Source organism: Narcine bancroftii, chromosome 3 (assembly GCF_036971445.1).
Source record: "Narcine bancroftii isolate sNarBan1 chromosome 3, sNarBan1.hap1, whole genome shotgun sequence".
Classification (NCBI taxonomy): domain Eukaryota; kingdom Metazoa; phylum Chordata; class Chondrichthyes; order Torpediniformes; family Narcinidae; genus Narcine; species Narcine bancroftii.
In genome coordinates this window covers 258,468,563-258,493,441 of record NC_091471.1, presented here as the reverse complement: position 1 = coordinate 258,493,441, position 24,879 = coordinate 258,468,563, and the positions used below count along the sequence as shown (strand labels likewise).

Below are 24,879 nucleotides of genomic sequence, written 5' to 3'. Positions count from 1 at the left end.
TTTTTACCCCCTCCATAAATCTTCGTCCGCGAAGCCAAGCCAAAGAAAGAAAAAAAAAGAAAACTTACTGGTAAATGTGTTAGTCAACTCTAGCCGTCCAGAGCCACTAGAATAGCATCATATTTAACAGTGATGTGTATCAGATAAGAAGGTGTTGGGTGGAAAAACTGACTCTATTAAAAGGCATAAAACTTAATTATCATCTATAGTTTTACTTATTTATTGGTCTTAAAATTTTCTTTGGTTCATTTGACATTTTACTGGTCTAATTGTTTATCTTTAATGGTTTAGAAAGTACCTGTTCAGCTGCGGCAAGTAAGAATTGTGATGCTTGTGCAATGTATAAATAAACACATTGTCATTATTGTTGCCTTTAGAGTTGGTTGTCTGTTACTAATATATCTGGACAGTCCATCCATCCTTCACCTTTGCACTGTCCATCCATTCTTCTTCTGGTCAATGTGTCCCATAGGCTGGCCCAGACCTCATTCCAAATGAACAAGCTCCAATGGTGAGATGAAGGTGATTGCCCTTACTGTCAGGGCAGCCTTTAAGTATGTGTGCCATCAACACCCTATGGTAACTGGGCATTGAGGAAAAAACCCTTCAATGTTTGGAGTCATTCAATGGTTATAGTTGCAATAATCTTTGGCCTGGAAAATTAATACAGGAGTTCCTCAAGGCAGTGTTCTTGAGGTGATTATCTTCAGTGAGAATTCTACCATCATAAAATCAATATTATAATGCTTGATTCCATTTCCAACTCATCATAAAATAAAGCATAGAGTATCTATGAGTTGCAAATGAAATTAATTCTTCATGACACTTTATGACAGAAGGCAGGAGATTGAAGTGGCTGAAGGTGAGTTGATAGCAAGACCTACTCTTTCATCTGTTGCCTTTTTGTAAACCACAATCCATTAGTGAAGTTTCTTGGGCACTCTCCAAAGCTTTTGCAAAGATTGTTGGCCCCGATATGTCTAGCATGAGCAGAGCTCCAGTATTTTAAATAAAATCTGTTTTAAAGTGTTTGTATGTGACCTACACTAAAATACCTGCCCCAATTTATCTCCCAAAAATATATCTATATTCTGTCACAATAGTCTTATTCATTTGTGTTTCTATATCTTATATTTTCACCTTCACAGCACCTTCGTATGTTTGTCTTGAATAGTGCCCTCATTACGCCCTTCCGTCATTCATGGTCTCTCCATGCCAACGTCCACATCGGCCACAAAGAGAGAAAGAAGAATAAGGATAAGCATGAGAAAAGCAAAATCCTCTCCCCCTCTCCCCATAAACAAGCCTAAATGAAATAAATTAAACCTTACAAAACCTGAATGTGTCAAAGTTAACAAGCAAAGCATTCCAAATTTTCCCGCCCTCTGTTTTGGTGCTTCTCCACTTTGCTCCTGCATCATCTCCCCTTCTATTTCGAAGCTCCTTGTGTACCATCTTCCCTGTTTCCTTGTCTATGCTGCAGCCTTGTATGTGTAGCCTCCTCAGCCTCGAGCTCCCGTTATTTTCCCCATTTGCACATTTTTAAAGGAAAAAAAAACATGGAAAAGTTTATAACCCTCCAATCGTGGCAAAACTTCGTCAAAACCCTGGCTACTTTGTCCAACAATATCCTCAATCACCTTAGTTGTTTTAATGAGCCAATAATCGTAGGAGTGTAAGACCCCACCACTTGACCCATAGTTTCTCAGGCATTCCATCCATGGCTCCTTCAGGGGGTTTGATTCAGCCTGTAATTTTGCAGGCTTACATATTTTCTGGTAGGTCCCGGGCACATAACGTAGCATCCCGTGGTTCCTCAAAATGTTTCCTCTCCCCTCCAGGGTGGCCGGGTACAGCACCGCGTACTCAACTTGTTTGTCTCTCAGTATTTCCTTTACCTGGTCAAATTCTTTTCTTTGTTTTAGCAGCACAGGAACAACATCAATCTTCCTCCCAAAAATTCCACCAGCTCCTCTGTCTCCCGGTCCCAGCTACTAATAAATCAGATCAACTGACCTCGGTCATTGATTTGGGGTGGAGCAGGGGCTGAATGTCCGATGGGCCCTTTCTATGGCTCGGAGGCCTCTGAATCACTCCCTTCCCAACACTTCAGGGATCCAGTGTTCAAAAAACTCCACTGAGTCCTTCCATTCCTCCCCCTCTTTCAGGCCCAGTAATTTTCCAGATATTCCAACATCTATCAGCTGCTTTTTTCTTGATGAGCCACGCATCAGCTGTATCTTCCAGCCTTTCTTGTCTGTCCTGGACGTTCTTCCAGGGCTCCGACATGATTTGTCAAAGTCCCAATTGAAGTTCGCAGGTTGAGCAGGCCCTCCGAGACCTCTTTTAGTCTGGCGTCCAGACCTCCGACCTGGGTAACCAGTGACTGCACTGCTGCCAGAACATCTTGGTTGGGTGAGGCCAACATCACAGGCTTCGTCCTTGCACCTTCCATGCTAGGCCCCGCTGGTAGCACGGGAGCCTTCAAGTCGCCAGTGTCGAGTGAGATTTCACTCAATGTTTCTGTTGCTTCGAGCTGGTCTTGATCTTCTTGCTCGTCCTGCCCATCTTGCTTCAGTGTGAGTAAGTTGAATTTCTTTTGAGAAACGATATTTTCCTTGTTTCAGAGGCTTTTAGATGGGAGTTCTCTAGGCACGTCTTTCAGCATCATGTGACGCCCTCAGCGGCTGCTCATGAAGGCCACAGAATCTAGACGCAGTAACCATCCCCAGCCTGACCAGTCCTCAAGATTTGCATTTTCTTGAGGGGAATTTAATGATCTACCTGCATTTGCCAGGGCTGATACATTAAACTGATCGCAGCATTGAGCATTTGTACTTCAGTGAAGATCTCTCACGAGCTGCCCATTGATTGGTCTCCCAAAGGCTGTGCAGTTTTGCTGCCTTCTCCTGCACAGCTGCAGGATATTAGTTTAACACAAGCCATTAGTTTGCCATGTGTGAACTAATGAGACTAAATTTTTGAAAAAATATGTGAGGTCTAAGTTTGTTTCCTGTCACATGCTGGGCCCAATCACACAGAACAAACTGCAAACTTCATTTTTTTAAACAAAAACTAAAATTATGCATGTGAATTTTGTCCCTCATCATTTTTATGTGTGATTTTAAGATTAATTTTAAGACGTTGTGAAGTCCATTTTTGATTTATTCTTGTGCTTGAATTAGAATTTTTAATTAAATCCCTGTTAAATATTTAAAAAAATAGTAGCTGCAAATTATGCTGCGTCTGGTGCTTGAGAATTGCCAGTTTGAGACCTTAAAGCCATCGGATGCCTGGGATCCCTTTGAGCTGATTCCTGAAGCAAGCATCACCCCACAGATGTCACTCTGTTTGTACAGACAGCCCAAAGGGCAATAGTAAATGCAGTCACTTAATCCAAAATCTCCATCACTTTTTGTTAACAAACTGTAATGTCTTCTCAACCGTGTCTGCCTGTCCCGCATCGGACTTGAAAGCCACAAACGAGCCTGCAGCTGACGTGGACTTTTACCCCCTCCATAAATCTTCGTCCGCGAAGCCAAGCCAAAGAAAAGAATGTCTTCAACATCTATTGTACTTAATGCCTCCTCCATCAACAGTTCACAGCGAGAGAAATCTTAAATATAGTGCTTTACCATCTGCTGCAGAGGGATAATTATAAATCATTTTGTTAATATAATTCAGAATATTCTACTGAAATCACATTCTATGCTTGCTCACGTTGAACCATGTATGGAAGATAACAGGTGACATTATGATTGAAGTCAGCTATTGTCCTTTCTGAGTTTATCTTGGTTGAGAGGAAAGTTTCACATTGTTGTATTTGAATAGTTCTTAAAATCAGTTCAAAATTTTAACCTGCTTCCTCATTTTAGAGTCTTTTCTATGCATTGGCCTATGAAAACGAACTCATTACACTGGAAAACAAAGATTTTTCTTTCTGAACACTTTTGGGTGTATTTTATGGATTTTGGGCTACTGATTATGAAAATCACCTTACAATTCTCTTATCACTTACCACTTTTTAGATGTAACCTATTATTGAGATTTCCTTTCATATTTTAAGTTTACTTCAAGCAGACAAAACCATGAAGTTCATCCATGTCATTGAAAATTCATTTTCTGCATTCGCACTTGGACATCTTCCCTGCTGATCTTGGAGCAGTCAGAGACGAACATCATGGAAGGTTTCACCAGGATATTGCAACCGGTATCAATACTGGCCGACTATTGTTGGACACTGACACAAGAGGCATCAGATGCTGAGTACAAATGAAAATCAGCAACAAAACATTTTTATGTGTCAGCATCAATATGCGATTAAACCTGCTAAATTCAATAATAGTTAATGTTTCAATTATTTCCTACGTGATACAACAAATCTGAAATTATCTTTGAGTTCATATTGAAGTTGTTTATCTTAATACCAGGTTGTTATCCTGTGTAATCAGCCTAATTCCGTTCCCCTTGGTTTGGCATGGATCCATTGTCTTGTCTGGCAGCAATCTAACATTATAGGCATTGATAATCTGACAGCGGAAGGTCCAGGACCTGCTTGAGGAGATGCCAGCTCCTGATTTCAGTTGAAGAAATCATCCCTGGGCAGGGTACATAGGAGAAAAAGTATTGATTAGAATAGCTGAGCCTGAATGGACAAGTTCTGTCAGTGTCTGTATTTAACAGGGTGTGAAAAGAAAGTTTAACATTTGTGTGCTATTGGGAGGAATAAGCTACAGTTTTTCCCTTGGTTCCTGTTCTTCTATTTTTGGCCTTGCTCCATTTAACCTTGAGAATAAACCCTCAATGGGGAATGGAATTCCTCGCTTATAGAAAAGGTCTTCGATATCGCATCTGCACTTTGAATGTAGTTTAACACTGGCGCTGCCTCCTGATTATGTCATCAGAATAACCTGTGGTATCTCACTGCTCACACTAGAACAAGGAGGAGGTTATGGCCGTCCGATTTCGGGAAGCTGATAGCATTGCAGCCATTGCTGAACTTCGCCAGCGTATTGCTGAACTGGAGATCCAGGTACAGACGATTGTATTTGTATGTTGTGAACATTGTTATTCCGTCTTGGCTGCATCCTGTCACTTGTGTTCTTGTGGTCACTATCCAGCATGAACCCCACAGTAGACATGCTGAACACTCTTCGGCATCAGTCATTAGTCTTGCTGTCTTCTGGTTAGTCTCTGTGAACTTGCATTAGTCTATGTAACTTGTTTTGTCGTAATTGTACCCTGTTGCTTTGATATCCATGTATCTGTACATCCAAAGCCTTCTGTGTATCTGATGATAATTACAGGCTTCCCATCTTGCCTGGTGACGTAAACAATTGGTTGTAAACGAAAAACGTGTGGCATTAAGATGGGTGATCCACACTTTGTTCCATTCGTCTGCCGATCTCCTCTCCAGCATTTAGCAAAACTTTAATTTCTCTGTGGCACGAGAGTTTATTTATGACTGTGTGGCTCAGTACGACAACAGCACCATCTACAAATTCACTGAGGATACCACGGTAGTGGATGCATAGAAGGGGGGGAATGAGTCAGCACACAGGAGGGAGATTGAAAACTTGGCCGAATGGTGCACCAACCTTGTCACCAAAACCAAGGAGCTGATTGTTGACTTCAGGAAGGGAAAACCAGAGGTTTACAATCCAGTGATCATCAGGGGATCAGAGGTGGAGAGGGTGAGCACATTTAAGTTCTTGGAAGTTGCTATCTCCGAGGATCTTTCTTGGTCCCAACACACCAATGGCATTTAAAAAAAGCACATCAGAGCCTCTACTTCCTCAGGAATTTGCAGAGGTTTGATATGACATCGAAAACCCTGACAAAACTTTACAGATGTGTGGTGTAAAGTGTGCTGACCAGCTGCATCACGGGCTGGTATGGGGACACCAATACCCATGAGCGTAAAGCCCTCCGAAAGGTAGTGGACACAGCTGAGGACATCACAGGCAAACCCCTTCTCACCATCAAGAACATCTACAGGGAATGCTGCCGCAACAAGGATCCACATCACCCGGCACATGCTCTGTTCTCGCTGCTGCCATCAGGAAAGAGGTGTAGGTGCCACATGACTTGCACACCAGGTTCAGGAACAGCTGCTACCCCTCCACCATCAGACCCCTCAACAACAAACTCAAATCACATTTCAGATTTATTGTCAGAGTATATAAATGACATCACATACAGACCTGAGATTCCTTTTTCCTGCGGGCCAGGCAGAATTACCACTCATTGGTAGTGCAAAGAAGTAAACTGTACATAGTGTCAACATGTAAACAACTAAAAGAACTATAAATGGATAATGAATGTAAACAAACTGACTGTGCAATATAGAGAGAACAAATAAAATCAATAAAGTGCAGAAGGAAGAGTCCTTGCATGAGTCCCTGATTGAATTTGTGGTTGAGAAGGGGAGCAGCTGTTCCTGAACCCGATGGTGTGAGTTGGTTGAGGAGTCTGATGGTGGAGGGGAGCAGCTGTTCCTGAACCCGATGGTGTGAGTCTGGTGGCCAAGTCTTTGATGATGATGGAACAATCAGGGGCTCATTTAAGGATTCTTACTTTTGCACTTTATTGTTTGATTTTTCTCCTCTCTGTATAAGTTTGTTTACATTTTTTGATTTGTTTACATGTGTACGTTGTGTACAGTTTTTTTTGCACTACCTATTTGATTCTGCCTGACCCATAGGAAAAAGAAATCTCAGGGTTGTATGTGATGTCATGTATGTACTGAAATCTGAAATTCTTCAAGCCCTTTGGATTATTCTTTGTGGTCTAGCATGTACATTTTATATTAAGTCTGCATGTATTTTCTATTATGTTTGCATAGATCAGTTTTCGTTTAATTAGGGCCCAACAAGGAACTGTTTGAACCAAGAAGTTCACACCCTCTCCCAACTCATGCAATCATTTGCTGTTTACAGAATGTCTGTGAAGATTATGCTTTTCACCATATTCAGTGGTACAGTGTTCAACCCCACCTGCCCGTGCTGAACAAAACGTCCCACCCACCTGCCTGCATTAGGCCCTGTCCCTCTAAACACATCCTATCTATGTATCTGTCCCCTTTTGTCTTAAAGATTGCAAAAGTACCTGCCTCCATCACCTCCAGAAGCCATTCCACACACCCACCATCCCCTGTTTAAACAAAGGTTACCCCTCAGATTCCTGTTAAATCGCTCTTCACCATCGCCCCCCACCTTAAACCTCTATCCTCTGGTAACTGATTCCCCTACTCTAGGCAAAAGGCTCTCTGCATTCATCCAATCTACTCCTCTCATGATTTTGAGCACCTCTGTGAGATCACTCCACACCCTTCTTGCACAAGCTGGCTCAACCTCTCCTGTTAGCTCAGTGAAATAAAAGAGATGTTACTCACAGGGAGTTGCAAGATCTTCTCTCCATTGTTTGATTAAGTTCAGTTCAAATACTATGGTAAATGTACAAGATGGCTTGAAAGTCTACAAATAAATTAATATCCCCAGTCCTCCAGGAACTTCCAGTTTAAGCCACATGATTTGTCCATCCAACACTGGACTAAAATTGGCCAGTTTGCTAGCATTGATGTATTCACAATGTTGTCATAATTCTTGAAGATGTTTCTGCCCTAGTATCAAGGCTCTTTAATTCCTACCCAGAATTGTAACACTCCACTGAAACCCAATGAAACTGGTGAACCTTGCTTATGTGAGTGCCTAATGTTTACTTTCTCAGAGCTCGTTTCTTGTTGAGCAGCGTGTTCCCTGATATTTGACCACTTTAGACACAGTGCCATGACTCCCCATTATTTTGGTAGTTGTGGCCTTCTCTAATTCAATATATGGAAAGTGCACAGAAAGGCAGCTTCTAGATGAAAAGGAAGAGTTACTAAAAGTAAACTCTGGTTTCCGAGAAGCTGACACAAGAGGATATATAATGGGGAAGGAGGAAATGGCAGGAATGTCAGACGCACATCTTGTACCATTGAAGGGGCAAGTCCTATCAGGCCCTCTTCTGCAGAGCTATTTAACTGCACAGATACAGCGACTGTGTGAAAAGCAAGTTAGAACTGGGAAATTGGCCCTCCAGAAACTACACATGCACCCAGCAGGGGACCAGCAATTGGATGAGGGACTACCATTGATTGAAAGATTCAGCTGTTGGGCTATATAGGGTTTGGAAGAATGACATAAAACAGCACTATACAGACCCTTCAGCACTCAGTGTTTCACACCAAAATAAACTGTAACCCTCGATTTTTCTTTCATCCATGTGCCTGTCTAAGAGTCCTTTAAATGCCTTTAATGTTTCACCACTGCCCCTGGCAAGGCATTCCAGGCACCCACAACTCTCTGTGTCTCCCTAAACTTTCGTCCCTTCACTTTGTACACATATCCTTTGGTGTTTACTGCTCCTGCCCTGAAAGTGCTGGCTGTCCACCCTATCTATGCCCTTCACTATCTTGTAGACCTCTACTAAGTCACCTCTGATCCTTCTGTGGTCCTAGCTCTGCTAACTTTGCCTCAAAAGACTTGTTTTCCAATGCAGGCAACATCCTGGTAAATCTCCACAGCCCCCTCTCCATAGCTTCCACATCCTCCCTATAATGATTCAAGATTTAATTTATCACCATAATAATAAAACAGTGTTGTATTACATGAAATTCGTTTTTGCAAGGCGGACTGATTCACCACCGGCAGAAATTGCCTAGTTGCCTCTTACATTTCTTATAGCCAGAGAAAGAGAAGCAAAAGAGAGACCCCCAGAGTCACCGAGTATCCATGGATTTGCCTCCAGGGCTTCTGCAGCCACACAGAGTCCATTCCAAACCATTGGCGACCCGGGCTCCAGATCCGAACGCCAACACGGTCAGGGAGTTCAGCACCCTTGACACCTCCTCACATCCCAGTTCTGATACCTGGTACCCTTCCTGCCATTTTGAGCCAGTCTCCAGCAGTCTGTAGCCTGACCCAAGTCTCCTGACAACAATCTCCAGCACCCCTGAGTTCTTCGCCTCGAGTCGCCAGCAGCCCACCACAGAGCCTCCTCTCTGGTCCACCTCTGTGGTCACAGTCCCGTGGGTCATCTCTTCCACTTCTTCTTCTCAGACGTCCTCAGGTACCTTGTTCTAGTCCTCCGCTTCTGCGGAGTCTGCAGCGCCTCGTGGCTACTGCCGATTAATAGGTGCTGCCATCTTGGGTGCAGACCCTGAGGTTGCGGGATCTCAAATAAAACTACTGTCAGCTCCCTCAAAGGACTGTTCCAAGCCCACCCAGAGCCAACGGCAGTAGACTGGGCAGCTGGACCCCACAGGAGGGTTGCATCTCCACTCCATCGCTCCCCACAGGTCTGTACCAGCAGCGCCGCTGCCGCGACAGCAGCTGCGGCAGTGCCGCCATCTTAATTGTATGAATGGCGATGAGGTGGCCAGAATTGAACACAATATTCCAAGTGTGGTCTTACCAGAGGCTTATTGCTATGTGACCTCTCGATTCCTGAACTTCTGAGTGATAACAACTGAAACAGACAAGATTCGTGGTGCCCTTGAAACAGTTGGTGCTGTGGGAATATTTCCATTCATGGGGGAGCTGAGAACTAGAAGGCATTGTCTCAATATGAGGGAAGGAGTGGTTTTTTTCTAAAAATTATGAATCTTTGAAATTCTCCAGTCAAGTAATTGAGCATAGCACATGTTGATCGAGATTTCTGAGGTGCAAGCTCTCGACATCTAATGGGAGTGTGAAGGTCAAAGATAAGAGAAATCACTACCTTAATGACAGAGCCAGAACATTAAACCATTTAGAAAACATGAAGGTCTGCAGACACCGTGATTGAAGAAAAAACTCAATGCTGGTGGAACTCAACTGTACTTTATACAACAAAGATAAAGACACATCACCAACGTTTCGGGCTTCATCAAGGTCTGAGCAAAATGAAATAAAAAATTTAATTTAAAAAAAAAAGGTCTGAGCAAAATGTGGGCAGGTGCGGGCTGCCTACATTGGTTATGTATCTACATCTTTGCAACATAAAGGACACTGTTTTACCAGCTGAGTTTCTCCAGCATGCGTTTTTACTTTAACCCTTTGGCTGATTATATTGTTTTATAATGTATAAAAGTATTGGCATTTTTTAAAGATTCTAATTCTATTATTGTTTTTGTCGAAATTTCTGTGTATTAATCACGCAATTTTGTTATCTTTTATTTTTGTCCATGACCGTTATCATTCATCATAATTTATAAGATCCTCGTCACATTTTAATATTTGCAGTCCTCCTTCCCTTGCCACAGCTGAAGCCTTTGATGCGTGCTGTATTTGTGAACCTCTTCTGCAAACTTTCCTTGACACCTTGAAGTAAGGTGCTATAAGCTCAGCAGTGCTCCAACTGCAGTTCGAGCCAGTTTTGTTGAAAAAGCGAGGTGTGGTTTAAAGGCTGAGAAATATCGAATCTTTGCAGAGTTGGGTTTTGAAGGGAAACTCTGTGGAGGAAACATGAGAAATGCTCATAGGCCAGAGCTTTACGCTTCATCAAATGCCAAACAATTTCTGGCAAGTTTTTTTTTCTGTTCTAAAATTTCCTAATTTCACTGCACAATCTTAAAATCTCTGTGCAGTGCTGGAGAAATTCGGCAGGTCACACAGCATCCATAGAGCCCGTTTGGAAGGTGAAGGTGCCTTTTACTTTCAGTGGAGGCTTTCTGAATGTTGAAAGGCATGGACAAAGTAGATGTGGAAATGTTGTTTCCCATGGTGGGAGAGTCTTGGACAGGGGGGCACAACTTCAGGATTGAAGGGCGTCTGCTTAGAACAGAAATGCAGCAGAATTTCTTCAGCCAGAGAGTGGTTGTAGAGGCCAAGTCATTGTATTTAAGGCAGAGATTGATAGGTTCTTGATTAGTAAGGCTTCAAAAGTTAAGGGGAGAAGGCCAAGCAGTGGGGCTAAGTGGCAGGGAAGCCTCAATGGGCTGAATTGCCTATTTCTGCTCCTATGTCATATGGTCTTATGATGCTGCAGGACCAGCTGAGTTTCTCCAGCTCATTTGTGTACTGCTGTAGCCCCCAGCATCGGCAGATTGTTTACCTCCAAATCTCTCGTGATAACTGACTTTAATGACAGCTGATTTACACTTTTCACATGACTGTGTTTAATGAGCAGGCATTCAAACTTATTACACTTTGCAGTAAACTGCTGGAGACAAAGACATATTGCTGACATTTCAGGCCTCAGCCCTTCTTCAAGGAAAAACTAGAAAAGGCAAAAGCAGGATGTATCAGAAAGTATCAGAATTCAAACAATGGGGGAGGAATCCAGACCAACAAAAGGAGTTAATTAGATGTGACAAGGGACTACATGAGAATTTATCATGTCTATGCGAAAGGAGACAGGACATGGAGAGGCAACAGGGGAAGCAACCTCTGAACATCTAGGAAATCAAACCTCACTCATTTTGCTGGTGTGTTGTCAGTCTGGCAAAGGCTGACAATACCAATGACACAAATTAGTAGCTTTGGACTTGTGTCCAAAGTTCACAGTAGATTTGAAAATTCCAGCATTGGTGAGTATCGAAGATTTGTTTGCCAAGTCTTCACGCTATTTCCTGATCTGTGCAGTAAAATCCAGAGGAAATCCAAAAGTTTCACAATTGTCAAAGACATAGTACTGTGCCCAGTGTAAAGTGGGAAGAAGAGGGACCCCCAAAACCGCAGACTGTTATCTGTGCTCTGTGGGCTTATTCATCGGGACACTGCTCTCCTTGGAAACATTTGCATTTTCAGTAGGAGCTGATGGATCTCAATTTAACACCTCTGATTACAGCACCTTCAAAAGATAGTTTTTTCTGCCTGAGATTCTGGAGATTGCCAGGACTAGGGAGAGGTTGAGCAGGCTGGGACTTCATTCCTTGGAGCGCAGGAGGATGAGAGATGATCCCACCGAGGTGGACAGGATCATGAGAGGAATAGACTGGGTTAACACACAAAGTTTTGTGCCCTGAGTAACCAGAGGACAGAGATTTAAGGTGAGGGGGGAAAGATTCAACAGGAACCTGAGGGGTAACTTTTTTTAAACAAGGTCTATGGAACCGGAGGGGGTGGTTGTTTAAGAAAAAAAATTGTACAGGTACGTAGACAGAATGAGTTTAGAGCAATGGTCTCAACCTTTTTCTTTCCACTCACATACCACTTCCAAAAGGCCTTCGATAAGGTCCCGCATAAACGACTGGCTTCCAAAATCAAGGCTCATGGGATTGGGGGCAAAGTATTGATGTGGATTGAGAACTGGCTGGCAGGTAGAAGACAGAGAGTTGGGATAAATGGCTCGTTTTCTGAGTGGCAGGCGGTGACCAGTGGGGTGCCACAGGGATCTGTACTGGGACCCCAGCTGTTCACAATTTACATTAATGATCTGGATGAGGGGATTGGATGTAATATCTCCAAATTTGCAGATGACACTAAGCTAGGAGGGGTTGTGTGCATGGAAGAGGGGGTCAGGAAGCTCCAGTGTGATTTGGATAAATTGAGGGACTGGGCAGATACATGGCAAATGCACTACAATGTGGATAAATGTGAGGTTATCCACTTTGGTAATACAAACCGGAGGGCAGATTACTATTTGAATGGCAATAGATTAAGAGATGGGGAAGTGCAGAGAGACCTAGGGGTACTTGTACATCAGTCTCTGAAGGCGAGCATGCAGGTACAGCAGGTGGTTAAAAAGGCAAATGGTATGTTGGCCTTCATATCAAGAGGGTTTGAGTACAGGAACAAGGATACCTTGCTGCAGCTGTACAGGGCCTTGGTGAGACCACACCTGGAGTATTGTGTGCAGTTTTGGTCACCTTATCTAAGGAAGGATGTTCTTGCAATGGAGGGAGTGCAGAGGTGATTCACCAGGCTGATACCTGGAATGGCAGGAATGACTTATGAGGAAAGATTGCGCAAATTGGGATTGTACTCGCTGGAGTTTAGAAGATTGAGAGGGGATCTCATAGAGACATATAAAATTCTGACAGGACTGGACAGAATGGATGCAGATGGAATGTTTCCAATGATGGGAAAATCCAGAACCCGGGGCCATGGTTTGAGGATAATAGGCAAACCATTTAGGACCGAGATGAGGAGGAATTTCTTTACCCAGAGGGTGGTGAATCTGTGGAATTCATTGCCACAGAGGGCAGTAGAGGCAGGTTTATTAAATATATTTAAGAGGGAATTAGATATATTTCTTCAGTATAAGGGTATTAAAGGTTACGGAGAGAAGGCGGGGACGGGGTACTGAACTTTAAGATCAGCCATGATCTCGTTGAATGGCGGAGCAGGCTCGAAGGGTCGAATGACCTACTCCTGCTCCTATCTTCTATGTTTCTATGTTTCTAAGTATTCCCTACACCATCAGTGGTCTGTGTAAGGGATTGCTTAAGGTGGGATGTGAGTGAGAAGGGAAGGTTGAGAACCACTGGTTTAGAGGGATATGGGCCATACGTTGGCAGGTGGGACTGTTTTGGTGGGACATTTTGGTTGGTGTGATCAGGTTTGGCCAAAAGGCCTGTTTTCATGCAGTCAGACTGCTTCATCATATTGGGGTAGTGACCAGAATCTGGGGTTGGTATGGAGGGGCAATAAATATCCAGTTGAACAGATGGTGCAGTGTCATTACTTGTAAAGAAAATTCAAGAAATTTATCCTGACATTATTACCAATATTTATCCCTCTAGCCATTGCTAGAACAGATCATCTGATCATTATCACATTTTCCTGTTGTGGAAACTTGCTAAAAAAAATCATTGCAGGGGTGCTGATACCTTTACCTTCACCACAGCCATTGATTTGCTTTTCATCTGGTCTCGCATTTTACTCTCTTCAATGAAACATGAGGTGTAATAACCGCAGACAGAAATTTCTGGAAAATTGTTCTGTATTCTGCAGTCTCTGACATTTTGTATGTGGGAAAAACTGGCCTTAAGCTTAAAAAAGTGCCAACAGGAAAGAGGGGGAGAATATTCTGTGAAGCCATTAGTAACAAAATCAGATCTTCCAAAGTTACAGAAAAAAAAATTACTTCAATTGGTCCTCTCCAACTGAAAGGCCTTCGATATTTGGCATGTCAGGAATTTAATAATGGCCTAACTAATTCTGTGGGATGGGATTTATTTGATCAGTATTGTAATTTTTAAAAATAGCATTCGTCAATCAAGAAAGTTTAATTGTATTAACACGTCTTACCGTTCACTAATTTCTATTGGTATTTCCCTGCCAAAATATAATTGCAAATGTAGATATATTTTTATGGTCATTATGTTGCACTGTACCAATTTAAAATGTTAGCATCTCACTGGATTATTTTAGACAGCCAGAGCAGATGCTGGGCCATAAGCATCTTCCATTTCCATAAATGTGGGTACACAGTTAGCGTAGTTACAGCGCCAGTTACTGGAGTTGGTATCTGGTGCTGTTGTAAGGAGTTTGGGCAAAACAGGCACGTGGGCTGAAAGGGCATGTTACTGTGCTGTATGTCTAAATTTAAAATTTTTAACTTAATGGGTATATGATTGACCAACCCCACTCAGAACATCAGAATCAATGCCTCTTACGGTGAGATCTAGAGTTGGGAGGAATACTTTCTGACTAACTGTTAACCCATTTCATGAGGAAGAATTTCTTTCCATGGAACCTTTGAATTCTGTAGCCAAGAGCCTTGGTCATGTTATATTTTCAAGGGCAAAACAGATGGGTTTTCATTGAGGGGAATCAAGGGTTCTGGGAGAGCAGAGCTGAGGCTGTGGTTGTATGAGCACATCCTTGTTCTTGCCAAGTGGTGCAGCAGATTCAAGAGGCTCTTAGATCAATTCCTGCTTTCCTGATGCTTTGATGGTCCCCTTCCAGAAATTCTTTATTTTGTGGCCAGCCATTCCTGTGTTGGTTGAAATGAGGATAGTTTCTGAACCATAACTGCTTCATGTTTATCTGAAGGAACTGCAGATGCTGTTCTCTCAATGAAGTGAAACACGAAAGTCTGCAGATGCTGTGATTGTAGTAAAAACACACAGAAATGCTGGAGGAACTCACCCGGTCTCGCCGCGTCTGGAGGAGGTAAAGATATATTCCCGACGTTTCGAGCCCAAGTCCCTCTCATGATACAAAAAGCAGGCAGGCATCTGAATTAAAGGCTGAGGAGAGAAAGGGGGAAGAATGGTAGAGGGACCGGTCCAGACCAACAGACACAGGTGCTCATTGGATATGATAAAAGGCGAGGTTAGAAATGGTTTTGGCTCTGTGAAAGGAGACAGAGGGAAAAGGGAGAGAGAGAGAGAACCAGAGGAAAGAAGATGGATGGGCAGCCTTCAACCAGATCACATTAACATTAATTTCTCCAGTTTCCATTAAAACTCACCCCCCACATTTTCTTCCCAATCTTTTCTCCTCTAGTTCTTGTTCTCTCTCTCTTCCGTTTTCCCTCTGTCTCCTCTCACAGGCCACAATCAAATTTCACCTTTCCTTTTATCATATCCAATTAGCACCTTGTGTCTAATGGTCTGGACTCCTCCCCCTTGCCATTCTTCCCCCTTTCTCTCCCCAGCCTTTAATTCAGACACCTGCCTGCTTTTTGTTTATACCTTGACAAAGGGCTCAGGCCCAAAACATGGGTAAGATATCTTTACTTCCTATGGGCCCTGTGTGACCGCTGAGTTCCTCCAGCTTTTATGTGTGTTCTCTCAAAATTAGTCAGGCCCTTGATTGGTTGTCAGCACTGTGCTATGAAGTCAAGTATTGTGTCCAGATCCTTCTCGTGTGACTTCAGACTAAATCCTAATTTTGCACTTCATATTTGAGTCATCAAAGTTTAATGTGTGATGCAAATAACAGAGAAATATATTTTTAAAAGTTAAGGTTACTCAATGCCTGGGTAGCTACTTAAATGTCTTTGAACCTCATTGTCAATATACGGACTTCCAAACAGTTGCTGCAGGTAAATGCACAACAGAAAAGGATATCAGGAATCCAGTTGAAGAAAACATTGCAAAGTGAATTTGTGACTCTGTCATCTATCAAGCCTTACCAAGAATTGTAGAATGTGCTCTATTTTAAGAAAATGTCTTGATCATTTGTTTGATGTGTACTGATTCCAGACTCTCTGCAATGAAACTAATCAAGTTACAGTTAATAGTGGGTTTGGTACTGGTTGAGGCAAAGGTATCTGATACCAGATTGATCTACTCCTCACCGTAGTGAGAGGTTGAGAGGAAGCCTTTAGTTAGGTACCAATGGATCAGAAAAGGGCATTCACTCAAATGATACTAGAAGAGCCAGAATGGAGCAAGTGAAAGACTGGATGTTTTTTTTTAAAATTGAGACAATAATTAGTGATGTAAATAATAACACAACACCATAGACTGAGGATCATCACTGGAAGATTGAAGAAGTTATACAAAATCTGCACATGCTGGCATTGAGTGCTGGATAAACTCAGCAGGTCACACAGCATGCATAGGTTGACAAAGGGCGCAGGCCTGAAATGTTGGTTGCTCTTTACATCCTATGGACGCTGCATGACCTGGTGAATTTCTCCAGCTCATTTGTGTACTGCAGCTGGAAGGAATGTTTGCACAGAAGGTTCTCATATCAGGAAGTGTTTTGTCACTTGGGGTGTTGTGGCCAACACCACCACTTTTTTTAAGCTGCGTTTTTTTCAGATCCCAGAAATTAGAGATGATCATTAACTTTGCTGGATCCAAGGGAAACTTATTAATTACTGATACCAATTCCACATTCAGTTCAGATCATGACTGTGGTCATTACATTAGGATCAAAGTGACACACTCTCAGTTTGGAGAGAGTCAACAGGCTAATTCTGCACTCAAATTTAAAATGTAAGCATATGTAACAGGCCCTTCAGCCCATGAACATGTGCCATCCAAATATCCCCAACTGACCTACTCCCCCATATGTTTTTTTAAAAGGTGGGAGAAAACCAGAGTTCCAAGAGGAAACCCCCACAGACACGGAGAGAATGTACAAACTCCTCACAGGCAGTGCAGGACTCGAACCCTGGCCCCATCGCTGGCTCTGTACCAGTGTTTGCACAAACTGCTAGACTAACCATGCTGTCATTAAGGAGATGATTTGCAACCCTTATTTACTATTTAGTGAACTATTTGAGCAGTCGAAAGAGGAATTAATTCTGTGTCCTTATTTGTCAAAATAACAAATAATTCTCCTTTGATCTGCTCTAACAGCTTGTTTGCTTTGCACTTCAAAGAGAGAAGAAGGAAGAATCCAGGGTCAGCTGAACAACTCTGACTCCAATCAGGTTATTCGTGAATTGAAGGACCAGATCGCTGAATTGAAAACAGAGGTAAAGAAAAATCATTTGTAGTAACATTACAATCAATAGCAGGTGTATTTCAAAAGAATGGTCACAGAGACATTCAGCCTTGATAGATAACATAAACTCACCAGTGGTACCCATAGTGGGGCTTTATTGCCTCTCATTTGCTCTGGAAGAAGGTTTATGTCACTTGGTGCTCCTATGTTATCTAGAGAATTAATGTTATTGACTGAACGAATTTGTAGGCCAGAGTTTCTGATGCTGAATTTGCATAGATTCAATTACAATTTAAATCTCCTCTAAAATTCAGACGATAAAAGTATATAATATATACTGCAGAACATAAATGTGCTGGAGAAACTCAGCAGGTCACACAGCGTCCCCAGTGTCAACAGACTTTGTGTTTACATGTAATATACTGCTTTCCATTCAGATAATTTGTCATACAGGCAGTTCCTGGGATAAAAATTAATTCCTTTACCTAAGTAAAGGAATATAACTTAAATTTATGTTAAAGTCAGAACAAAAACATATGGTGCTTGCTCAGTGTCAGTTAGTCGAATGTTTATCTGAGTATATAGTATATATTTTACCTTTCTTTGCATGTAAAACACTTAAGAAACACTTCCAAATACACTAAAACATCTTAAACAAGTTGGGCTCCTTGAAGGAGCGGGGACTGGACTCCTGGCAAGTGCAGGGATCTCAGACTTGGCAGGTGAAGGGATCTTAGGCTCCCGGCAGGAGCGGGGACCTCGGGCTCCCGGCAGGAGTGGGGATGTCAGGCTCTCAGCCGGAAGTTGACAGCATTTTACTTTCGGCCACCTTGCTGGTTTGTAAGTACAGGTACACAATCCTTTATCCAGACATCTAAAATCCGGAAAACTCCAAAATCCGGCAAGTGAGGACCAGTGGTTGGGGAAAGGGGGAGACGTCCGGGCGGCCGAGGGTCTGCGGTCGGGGGAGACGTCCGGGCTGCTGAGGGACCGGCGGTCGGAGGAGACAGCCGAGGGACCGGCAGTCGGGGCAGACATCCAGGCGGCCGAGGGACCGAAGTTTGGGGGAGGCAGCTGAAGGGCTGGCATTTGGAGATGAGACCGAGGGACCAGCGTTTGGGGGAGGCGGCCGAGGGACCACAGTTGGGGAAGGCGGGCCGGGTGATTGGAAGGGGTAATTGAAAATTCCAAAATTCGGAACACACTGTCCCCCAAGGGTTCCGGACAAAGGATCGTGTACCTGTATGAGTTGTTTGTAAATCGAATGTTTTTAACTTGGGAACTGCCTGTAGCTTGGGTGAGTAACTTGGAGCAATTTCATTATCACCTCTGAGAATGTGCCTCTCCAAACATATCTCACCTTCTATCCGAGATCATCCTGTGGAAATTACTTTTCAAAAAAATACCAGTTATCTTTGTTTTGCAGTTCAGTTTCTCAATAAATTGAGTATTTTTTTAAATGTGGGAAGACATTGGGAGCATCTGTCAAGTTTATTGTCCCTTGATTGCACAAGTATAACCCGATGAAACCACCAGACCTCGGTGCAAAACACTCAGACACACAATCAGACGTGTTAAAATCGCATTCCTGCCAAGATACAAAAAGTACAACAAAGCCACACAGGACCACTCAAACAGACTTTATTCGAATAACGCTAGCAGGAATGAGCGGTCTGTAATGTTGGGTAAACAAGGTCACCTCACTAAGACTGTTTGGTCTCATTCAAAGATTACAGTCACAGGGTACAATATTTAAGGCATTTTCCTGGATACAAATGGGATAACATTTCTTTGAAGGTATTGCTACAGCTTATGTTTTACCTTTTGGATGTCCTCTTCCTAAAGTCATGGAAATGATTTGTTATTGGTCATTTAATCTCATGTACCAGTTATAGTTAAAAATATCCTTCTGGAATACAAAAAAATCAACAGAAGTCTGGAAGCGTTGCTCACTATACACATCAGTATCTATTTCTGGATGCCTGATTTCTGGTTTCCAATTTACACATGCAAATTTCGGAGTAATCTTAAATTCTTGAAGTTGACAATGGTGGCCAACACAGAAACAATACTATTCAGGGACTGAGTGGTGCTGGACGATTATTGCAGCCTTTAGATCTTGTCTAATAGGTAGTAGTCAGTTAGCACTATTGTGTCAAAGAGATTAGGCAGAAATTAGGATACGGCTCAGTTGAAGAGGTGAGAATTAATTCCAGACTGGAATGTCCTTGGTTACTCTCTCTTTGCTTACTGGCAAAGTGTTTCTTCATCATAATTCTCATAACTAGATATTCTATAGCTAATATTCTACACCTGCAGGCAAATAATGCATACACAGGACAAATATTCATAGATACAAATAAATAAATAATCATTGTTTTGGAAATATGAGCGTCTCGGATCTGGACAAGGATATTTGCTGGAGAGGGACAGGTTGAACCTTGAACCACGGTGAAGTTTGGACCAAATCCACTCGATTAAAACCTTGTTCTCCCCAAACAAATGTCCCCCATCTTTACAGGGCGCACCTCCAGCTTTCCATCAAGCCAGTGGAAGCTGGGCATGGCCCCTCAACAGGTCACTGCTTGTACCTGTTGTGGAAGTCAGCCCGCGCCTCTAAAATGAAATCAGACGGCAGATCGAACACACGGCAAAATAACTTTTTAAAGCATACAGATCTTTATTCATATATGGGAAGTGAGGATGATTAGTCGAGAGTTGTCAGAATCAGACACCTTTCTGAAGTCTCAGCTCTCACTTCAAAAATACAGAGGTGTGCTTCTATATTTATACAATTTCTAATGAGTAACAGACAAATCAATCCTCACTCTTAATATTACATCATTCTATATAAATGAATTAGTTTCCCCGCCCCAACACCTGGCTTTTTGGTGTTGTAGTGGCCTATCTGATGACACTACCTTACGCAAATGGCAATAAATTACACTGGAGACAGTAAAGTCAGGAATCAGTACCTTTATTGTGCTTTAACCACAGCTTTTATAGTTCCCTCTGCACGTTTCACGCTGAGCCTTCTGAGACATCACTTTCCAGCCTCGGGTGCCATAAAAAGCGTGGGCTCTTATTCGCACGCTTTTCCTAATTGCTGGTGCCTGGCCTGTAGCTGGAGGACTGAGACGTCGTTGGAGGCTATGCGCTCTGGTAATGTGCTTGCTTAACTGTTGTGGCTGTGCACGATTCTGTTGTACGCGTGGGGCTCCTGCTACACCGCTTACTTTTCACAAGCAAAATAGAATGTGCCATCTTCTTATTTGTCCTTGTAAAAGCCACTGGGTGCCTATTTACACACCATGTTTACAAGGTCATATTTGCAGGGGTCTTAACTGTTTTCGGCCATCTTATGACACACTAAAGGTTTGTCAGACACCTTGGCTGTTTCTAAATGTTAAAAGTAAAAGCTTTAGCATTGAGATATAAACTATATTTCCATTTTGGAAGTGAGTTCTTTGGGAAGGCAAGCAGCAGAGCAGGCAGGAGGGCACCTGACTAACAACCCTCGCCAAGTGCCCAAAGGTCAGGAATGTGCGGCTGAAGTGCTACCAGAACCTGAGCAGGAGTTAAAGTACCACAAGCAACGTGGAGCTGTCTGGGCTGCAAAAATGGCAGGCCACCACCAATTTGTGAACCGATTTTAAATACTGATAACCAACCATTTCAATTCTGTCCAGACACCCAGAGTGTTCTCCGGTGTGCCTTTGGAGCATTCTGACCCAAAACAACCCAGTCAATGGAAATCAACTCCCCCACCACATGCAGCGCAGATGATGCCTGCCAAAGTCAAGTGTAGCGGTTAGCAAAATGCTACTGCCAGGTATGTATCCAATGCAGTCTGGAAGGAGTTTGTACGTTCACCCCATTTCTGTGTGGGTTTCCTCCGGCTGCTCTGGTTTCCTCCCAAGTTCCAAAAATGTACCGGGTTAGTAGGTGAATTGGTCAAATTTGTGTATTGTGCAGCGCGGGCTCGAGGGCTGGAAGGGCCTGTTATAGTGTGGTATGTCTAAATTAAAAGTTAAAATTCATTTTATCATCATGTGACTGTACTGTGACTATGTTTCTCCAGACCACAGTGCACACGCAAACTCAATACCCAGCACAGAGTAATCACACATATACACAAAGATATAATTAATATTTTGGAATCAGTTCATCAATCTCACAGGAAGAAGCAATTCCCCAGCCTGGCACTCCTGATTTTGATGCTCCTATAATGGTAGGTGGGTCAGAGATATCAGAGACACTGAATAAGGGCCCTAAACAATTCTTTGTGTTTTATTTAAGCAAAGGTCCCATTGAATGTCGTCAATAGCAGAAAGGAAGACCCCAGTGATGTACTTGGCCATTTTGATGATCCTCCTTATTGGCTTTGCAGTTACCATCCCATACAACGATGTAGCCAGACAGGACGCTCTCACTTGTGCTCTCATAGAAGGCTGTTATGATGGGGGCCTGAAGTCTTAGGAAGTGCAGGCGTGTCGACCTGAAGCCTGGAACCCTCAGGAAAAGTACGTCACCACCATTTGTCACCTCAGAGAGTGATCTATCAACAGGTATCTCCACATTGTTCAAAAGTGGATATTACGCACACATCAATAGGAACACTCAAACCTGCAGCAGAGGCCCAGAGCCTGATTCACTAGCTTGAATCTTGGTGTGAAAGCAGGAAGTTGAACCAAAGTCACCTACTGATTCCACAGGGAGTTCCCTGTTGGTGTATGACCTTACCATGCCCACTGTAACGAATCCTGTCCAGCATCTTGGCTAACCATTGACCTCTAGGCCTTGCAGGGCTCCTTGTCAGAAGTGATGCAGGTGGTTGAATCTCCTCTAACCCATCACTGAACTACCAGGAGTCCAGAATAAGAACTGCTGGTGCCTGAACATCCTCCACAGCTCATTGGGAATCTGTGACTGTAAGGAACCCATTGTTGGTGTAAACCAATGCCAGGCCCACCCAAATCCCTCAACCTCTGAAGAAGAGAGAAAACACATGGAATCCATTTTGGCTGGATATGGGATATGCCCGACCCCATCAAGACCTCTTCATCTTTCATCCAGACATTCTGCCAGCTGGGCACAGGTCAGAACCAGGTCACAACATGTCGCTCAATTCCAAACACCTACAGAGTCCCAAGAAGGTGTTCATGACACCCTCTTTCAGATTTCAGATTTATTGTCATACATGACATTATATACAACCCTGAGATTCTTTTACCTGCAGGGGAGGCAAAATTACTCTTATTGGTTAACTACACAATGTACACCTGTAAACAAATAAAGAAATCTAAACAAACTGCAATACAGAGAGGAAAAGAAAAGCAAACAATAAAATGTAAAAGTAAGAGCCCTTAAATGAGTCTCTGATGGAGTTTGTCGTTGAGGAATCTGATGGTGGAGGGGGTAGCAGCTGTACCTGAACCTGGTGGTGCAAGTCATGTGGCACCTACACCTATTTCCTGATGGCAGCAGTGAGAACAGAGCATGTGCTGGGTGGAATGGATCCTTGATGATAATAGCAGCTTTATCCATAGATGTTCTCAATGATGGAGAAGGTTTTGCCTTTGATATCCTAGACTGTGATTACTTCCTTTTGAAGGGCTTTGGTGTTCCCATACAGACTGTGATACAGTGGTCTGCATCCTTTCCACCACACCTCTGTAGAAAGTTGCCAGGATTTCCGATGTCATGCCAAACCTCTGTAAACTTCTGAGGAAGTAGAGGCGCGCTGTCATCCTTTATTCACGATGCCATTAGTGTGTTGTGTCCAGGAAAGATCCTTTGAGATAGTGACTCCCAAAAACTTGAATTTGCTCACCCTCTCCACCTCTGATGCCCCAGTGATCACTGGATCGTCCATATCCAGTTTTCCCTACCTGAAGTCAACAATCAGCTCCTTAGTTTTTGTGACATTGTTGGTGAACCATTCAGCCATGTTTACAATCTCCCTCCTATATACTGATTCATCACCCCTTTTTATACAACCCACTGCCTTGGTATCATCTGTGAATTTATAGATGGTTTTGTTGTCAGGTGTAAAGCAAGTAGAGCAGGGAGCTAAGAACCAGCCCTGTATCACTCCAGTACTAATGGAGATTATGGAGGAGATGTTCTTACCAATCCTCACAGACTGTGGTCTGGAGGTGAAGAATTCAAGGATTCTTAGAGATGGTGTGTATAAATACCTAGATAAGCAGGGATTGATCAGGAACACTCAGCATGGGTTTATATATACAGTTTATGGCATGGAAACAGGCCATCTCGGCCCTTCAAGTCCACTCTGGTTCACTCAAACAACTCCACTAGATGCCCCCGTCTATTCTCCACACCTGTGAAGGGGAAGTCATGTTTGACGAACCTTGTTGAGTTTTTTAAAGAAGTGACAAGAAAGGTGAATGAAGGTAGGGCAGTTGATGTAGTCTATCTGGATTTTAGCTTTTGATAAGGTTCCACATGAAAAGTTAATAAGGAAGGTTCAGTCACTAGGGATTAATAGGAAAATAGTAAGATGGATTCAGAGGTAGCTGGAGGATAGACAGCATCCTAACAACTGTTAGGATGGAAGCCTGTGACGAGCGGCATGCCTCAAGGATCAGTGTTAGGTCCCCTGTTGTTCATAATTTATATTAATGATTTGGATGATGAGGTGGTTAACTGGGTAAGTAAATATGCAAACAATATGAAAATAGGGGGAGTGGTGGATAGCAAGGAAGGTTTTCAGGGATTCCAGAGGGATTTGGTTTGTCTGGAGAGTTGGGCTGAAAGATGGCAGATGGAATTTAATGTAGAGAAGTGTGGGGTGCTTCATTTCAGTAAAATTAATCAAAATAGGACATATGTAGTAAAGGGAAGGACATTGGGAGTGCACAAGATCAAAGAGATCTTGGAGTTATGGTGCAGAGTTCCTTGAAGGTGGATTCCCATGTTGACAGGATTGTTAAGAAGGCATTTGGTATATTAGCCTTCATAAATCATAGCATAGAGTATAGGAGCTGGGAAGTGATGCTGCAAATGTGTAAGACGTTGGTGAGGCCAGGTTTGGAGTATTGTGTTCAGTACTGGTCTCCAAATTATAGGAAGGATATAGATAAGGTGGAGAGGGTGCAGAGAAGATTTACAAGGATGTTGACTGGCTTAAAATACCTACAGAAAAAGATCGAAGAGATTAGGACTTTATTCACTGGAATGTGAACAGTTGAGAGGGGATTTGATAGAGGTATTTAAAATTATGAAGGAAATAGATAGATGCAAGTAGACTCTTCCCCCTGAGACCGAGGGGGGGGGGTTAAAACAAGAGGACACAGTTGAGGGTAAGGGGAAAAATTTTAGTAGAAATATTAGAGGATGCTTTTTCACTCAGAGAGTGGTAGCTGAATGGAATAATCTTCTGGGGGAAATAGTTGAGGCAGAGTCAATTCTTTCATTTAAGAGGAGGCTGGATATATACATGGATAAGAGGGGTTGGAGGGTTATGGGTGTGGAGAATAGGCGGGGGCATCTAGTGGAGTTGTTTGAGTGAACCAGAGTGGACTTGAAGGGCCGAGATGGC

At 42.9% G+C, this 24,879-nt stretch overlaps 1 protein-coding gene across 7 annotated transcripts in view; it reads left to right on the top strand.

Annotated features, from left to right (window-relative positions):
- LOC138758575 (EVI5-like protein) overlaps positions 1-24,879 on the top strand; it is a 424,266-nt gene that overhangs the window by 368,105 nt on the left and 31,282 nt on the right. For 5 of the 7 annotated variants that reach the window (XM_069927712.1, XM_069927716.1, XM_069927713.1 and 2 more), the window contains 2 exons: positions 4,937-5,032; positions 17,251-17,346. In XM_069927712.1, coding sequence (XP_069783813.1) covers positions 4,937-5,032; positions 17,251-17,346 — 192 coding nt within the window. The remainder of the gene's footprint in view (positions 1-4,936; positions 5,033-17,250; positions 17,347-24,879) is intronic. The other 2 variants (XM_069927717.1, XM_069927714.1) reach the window with 1 other exon arrangement.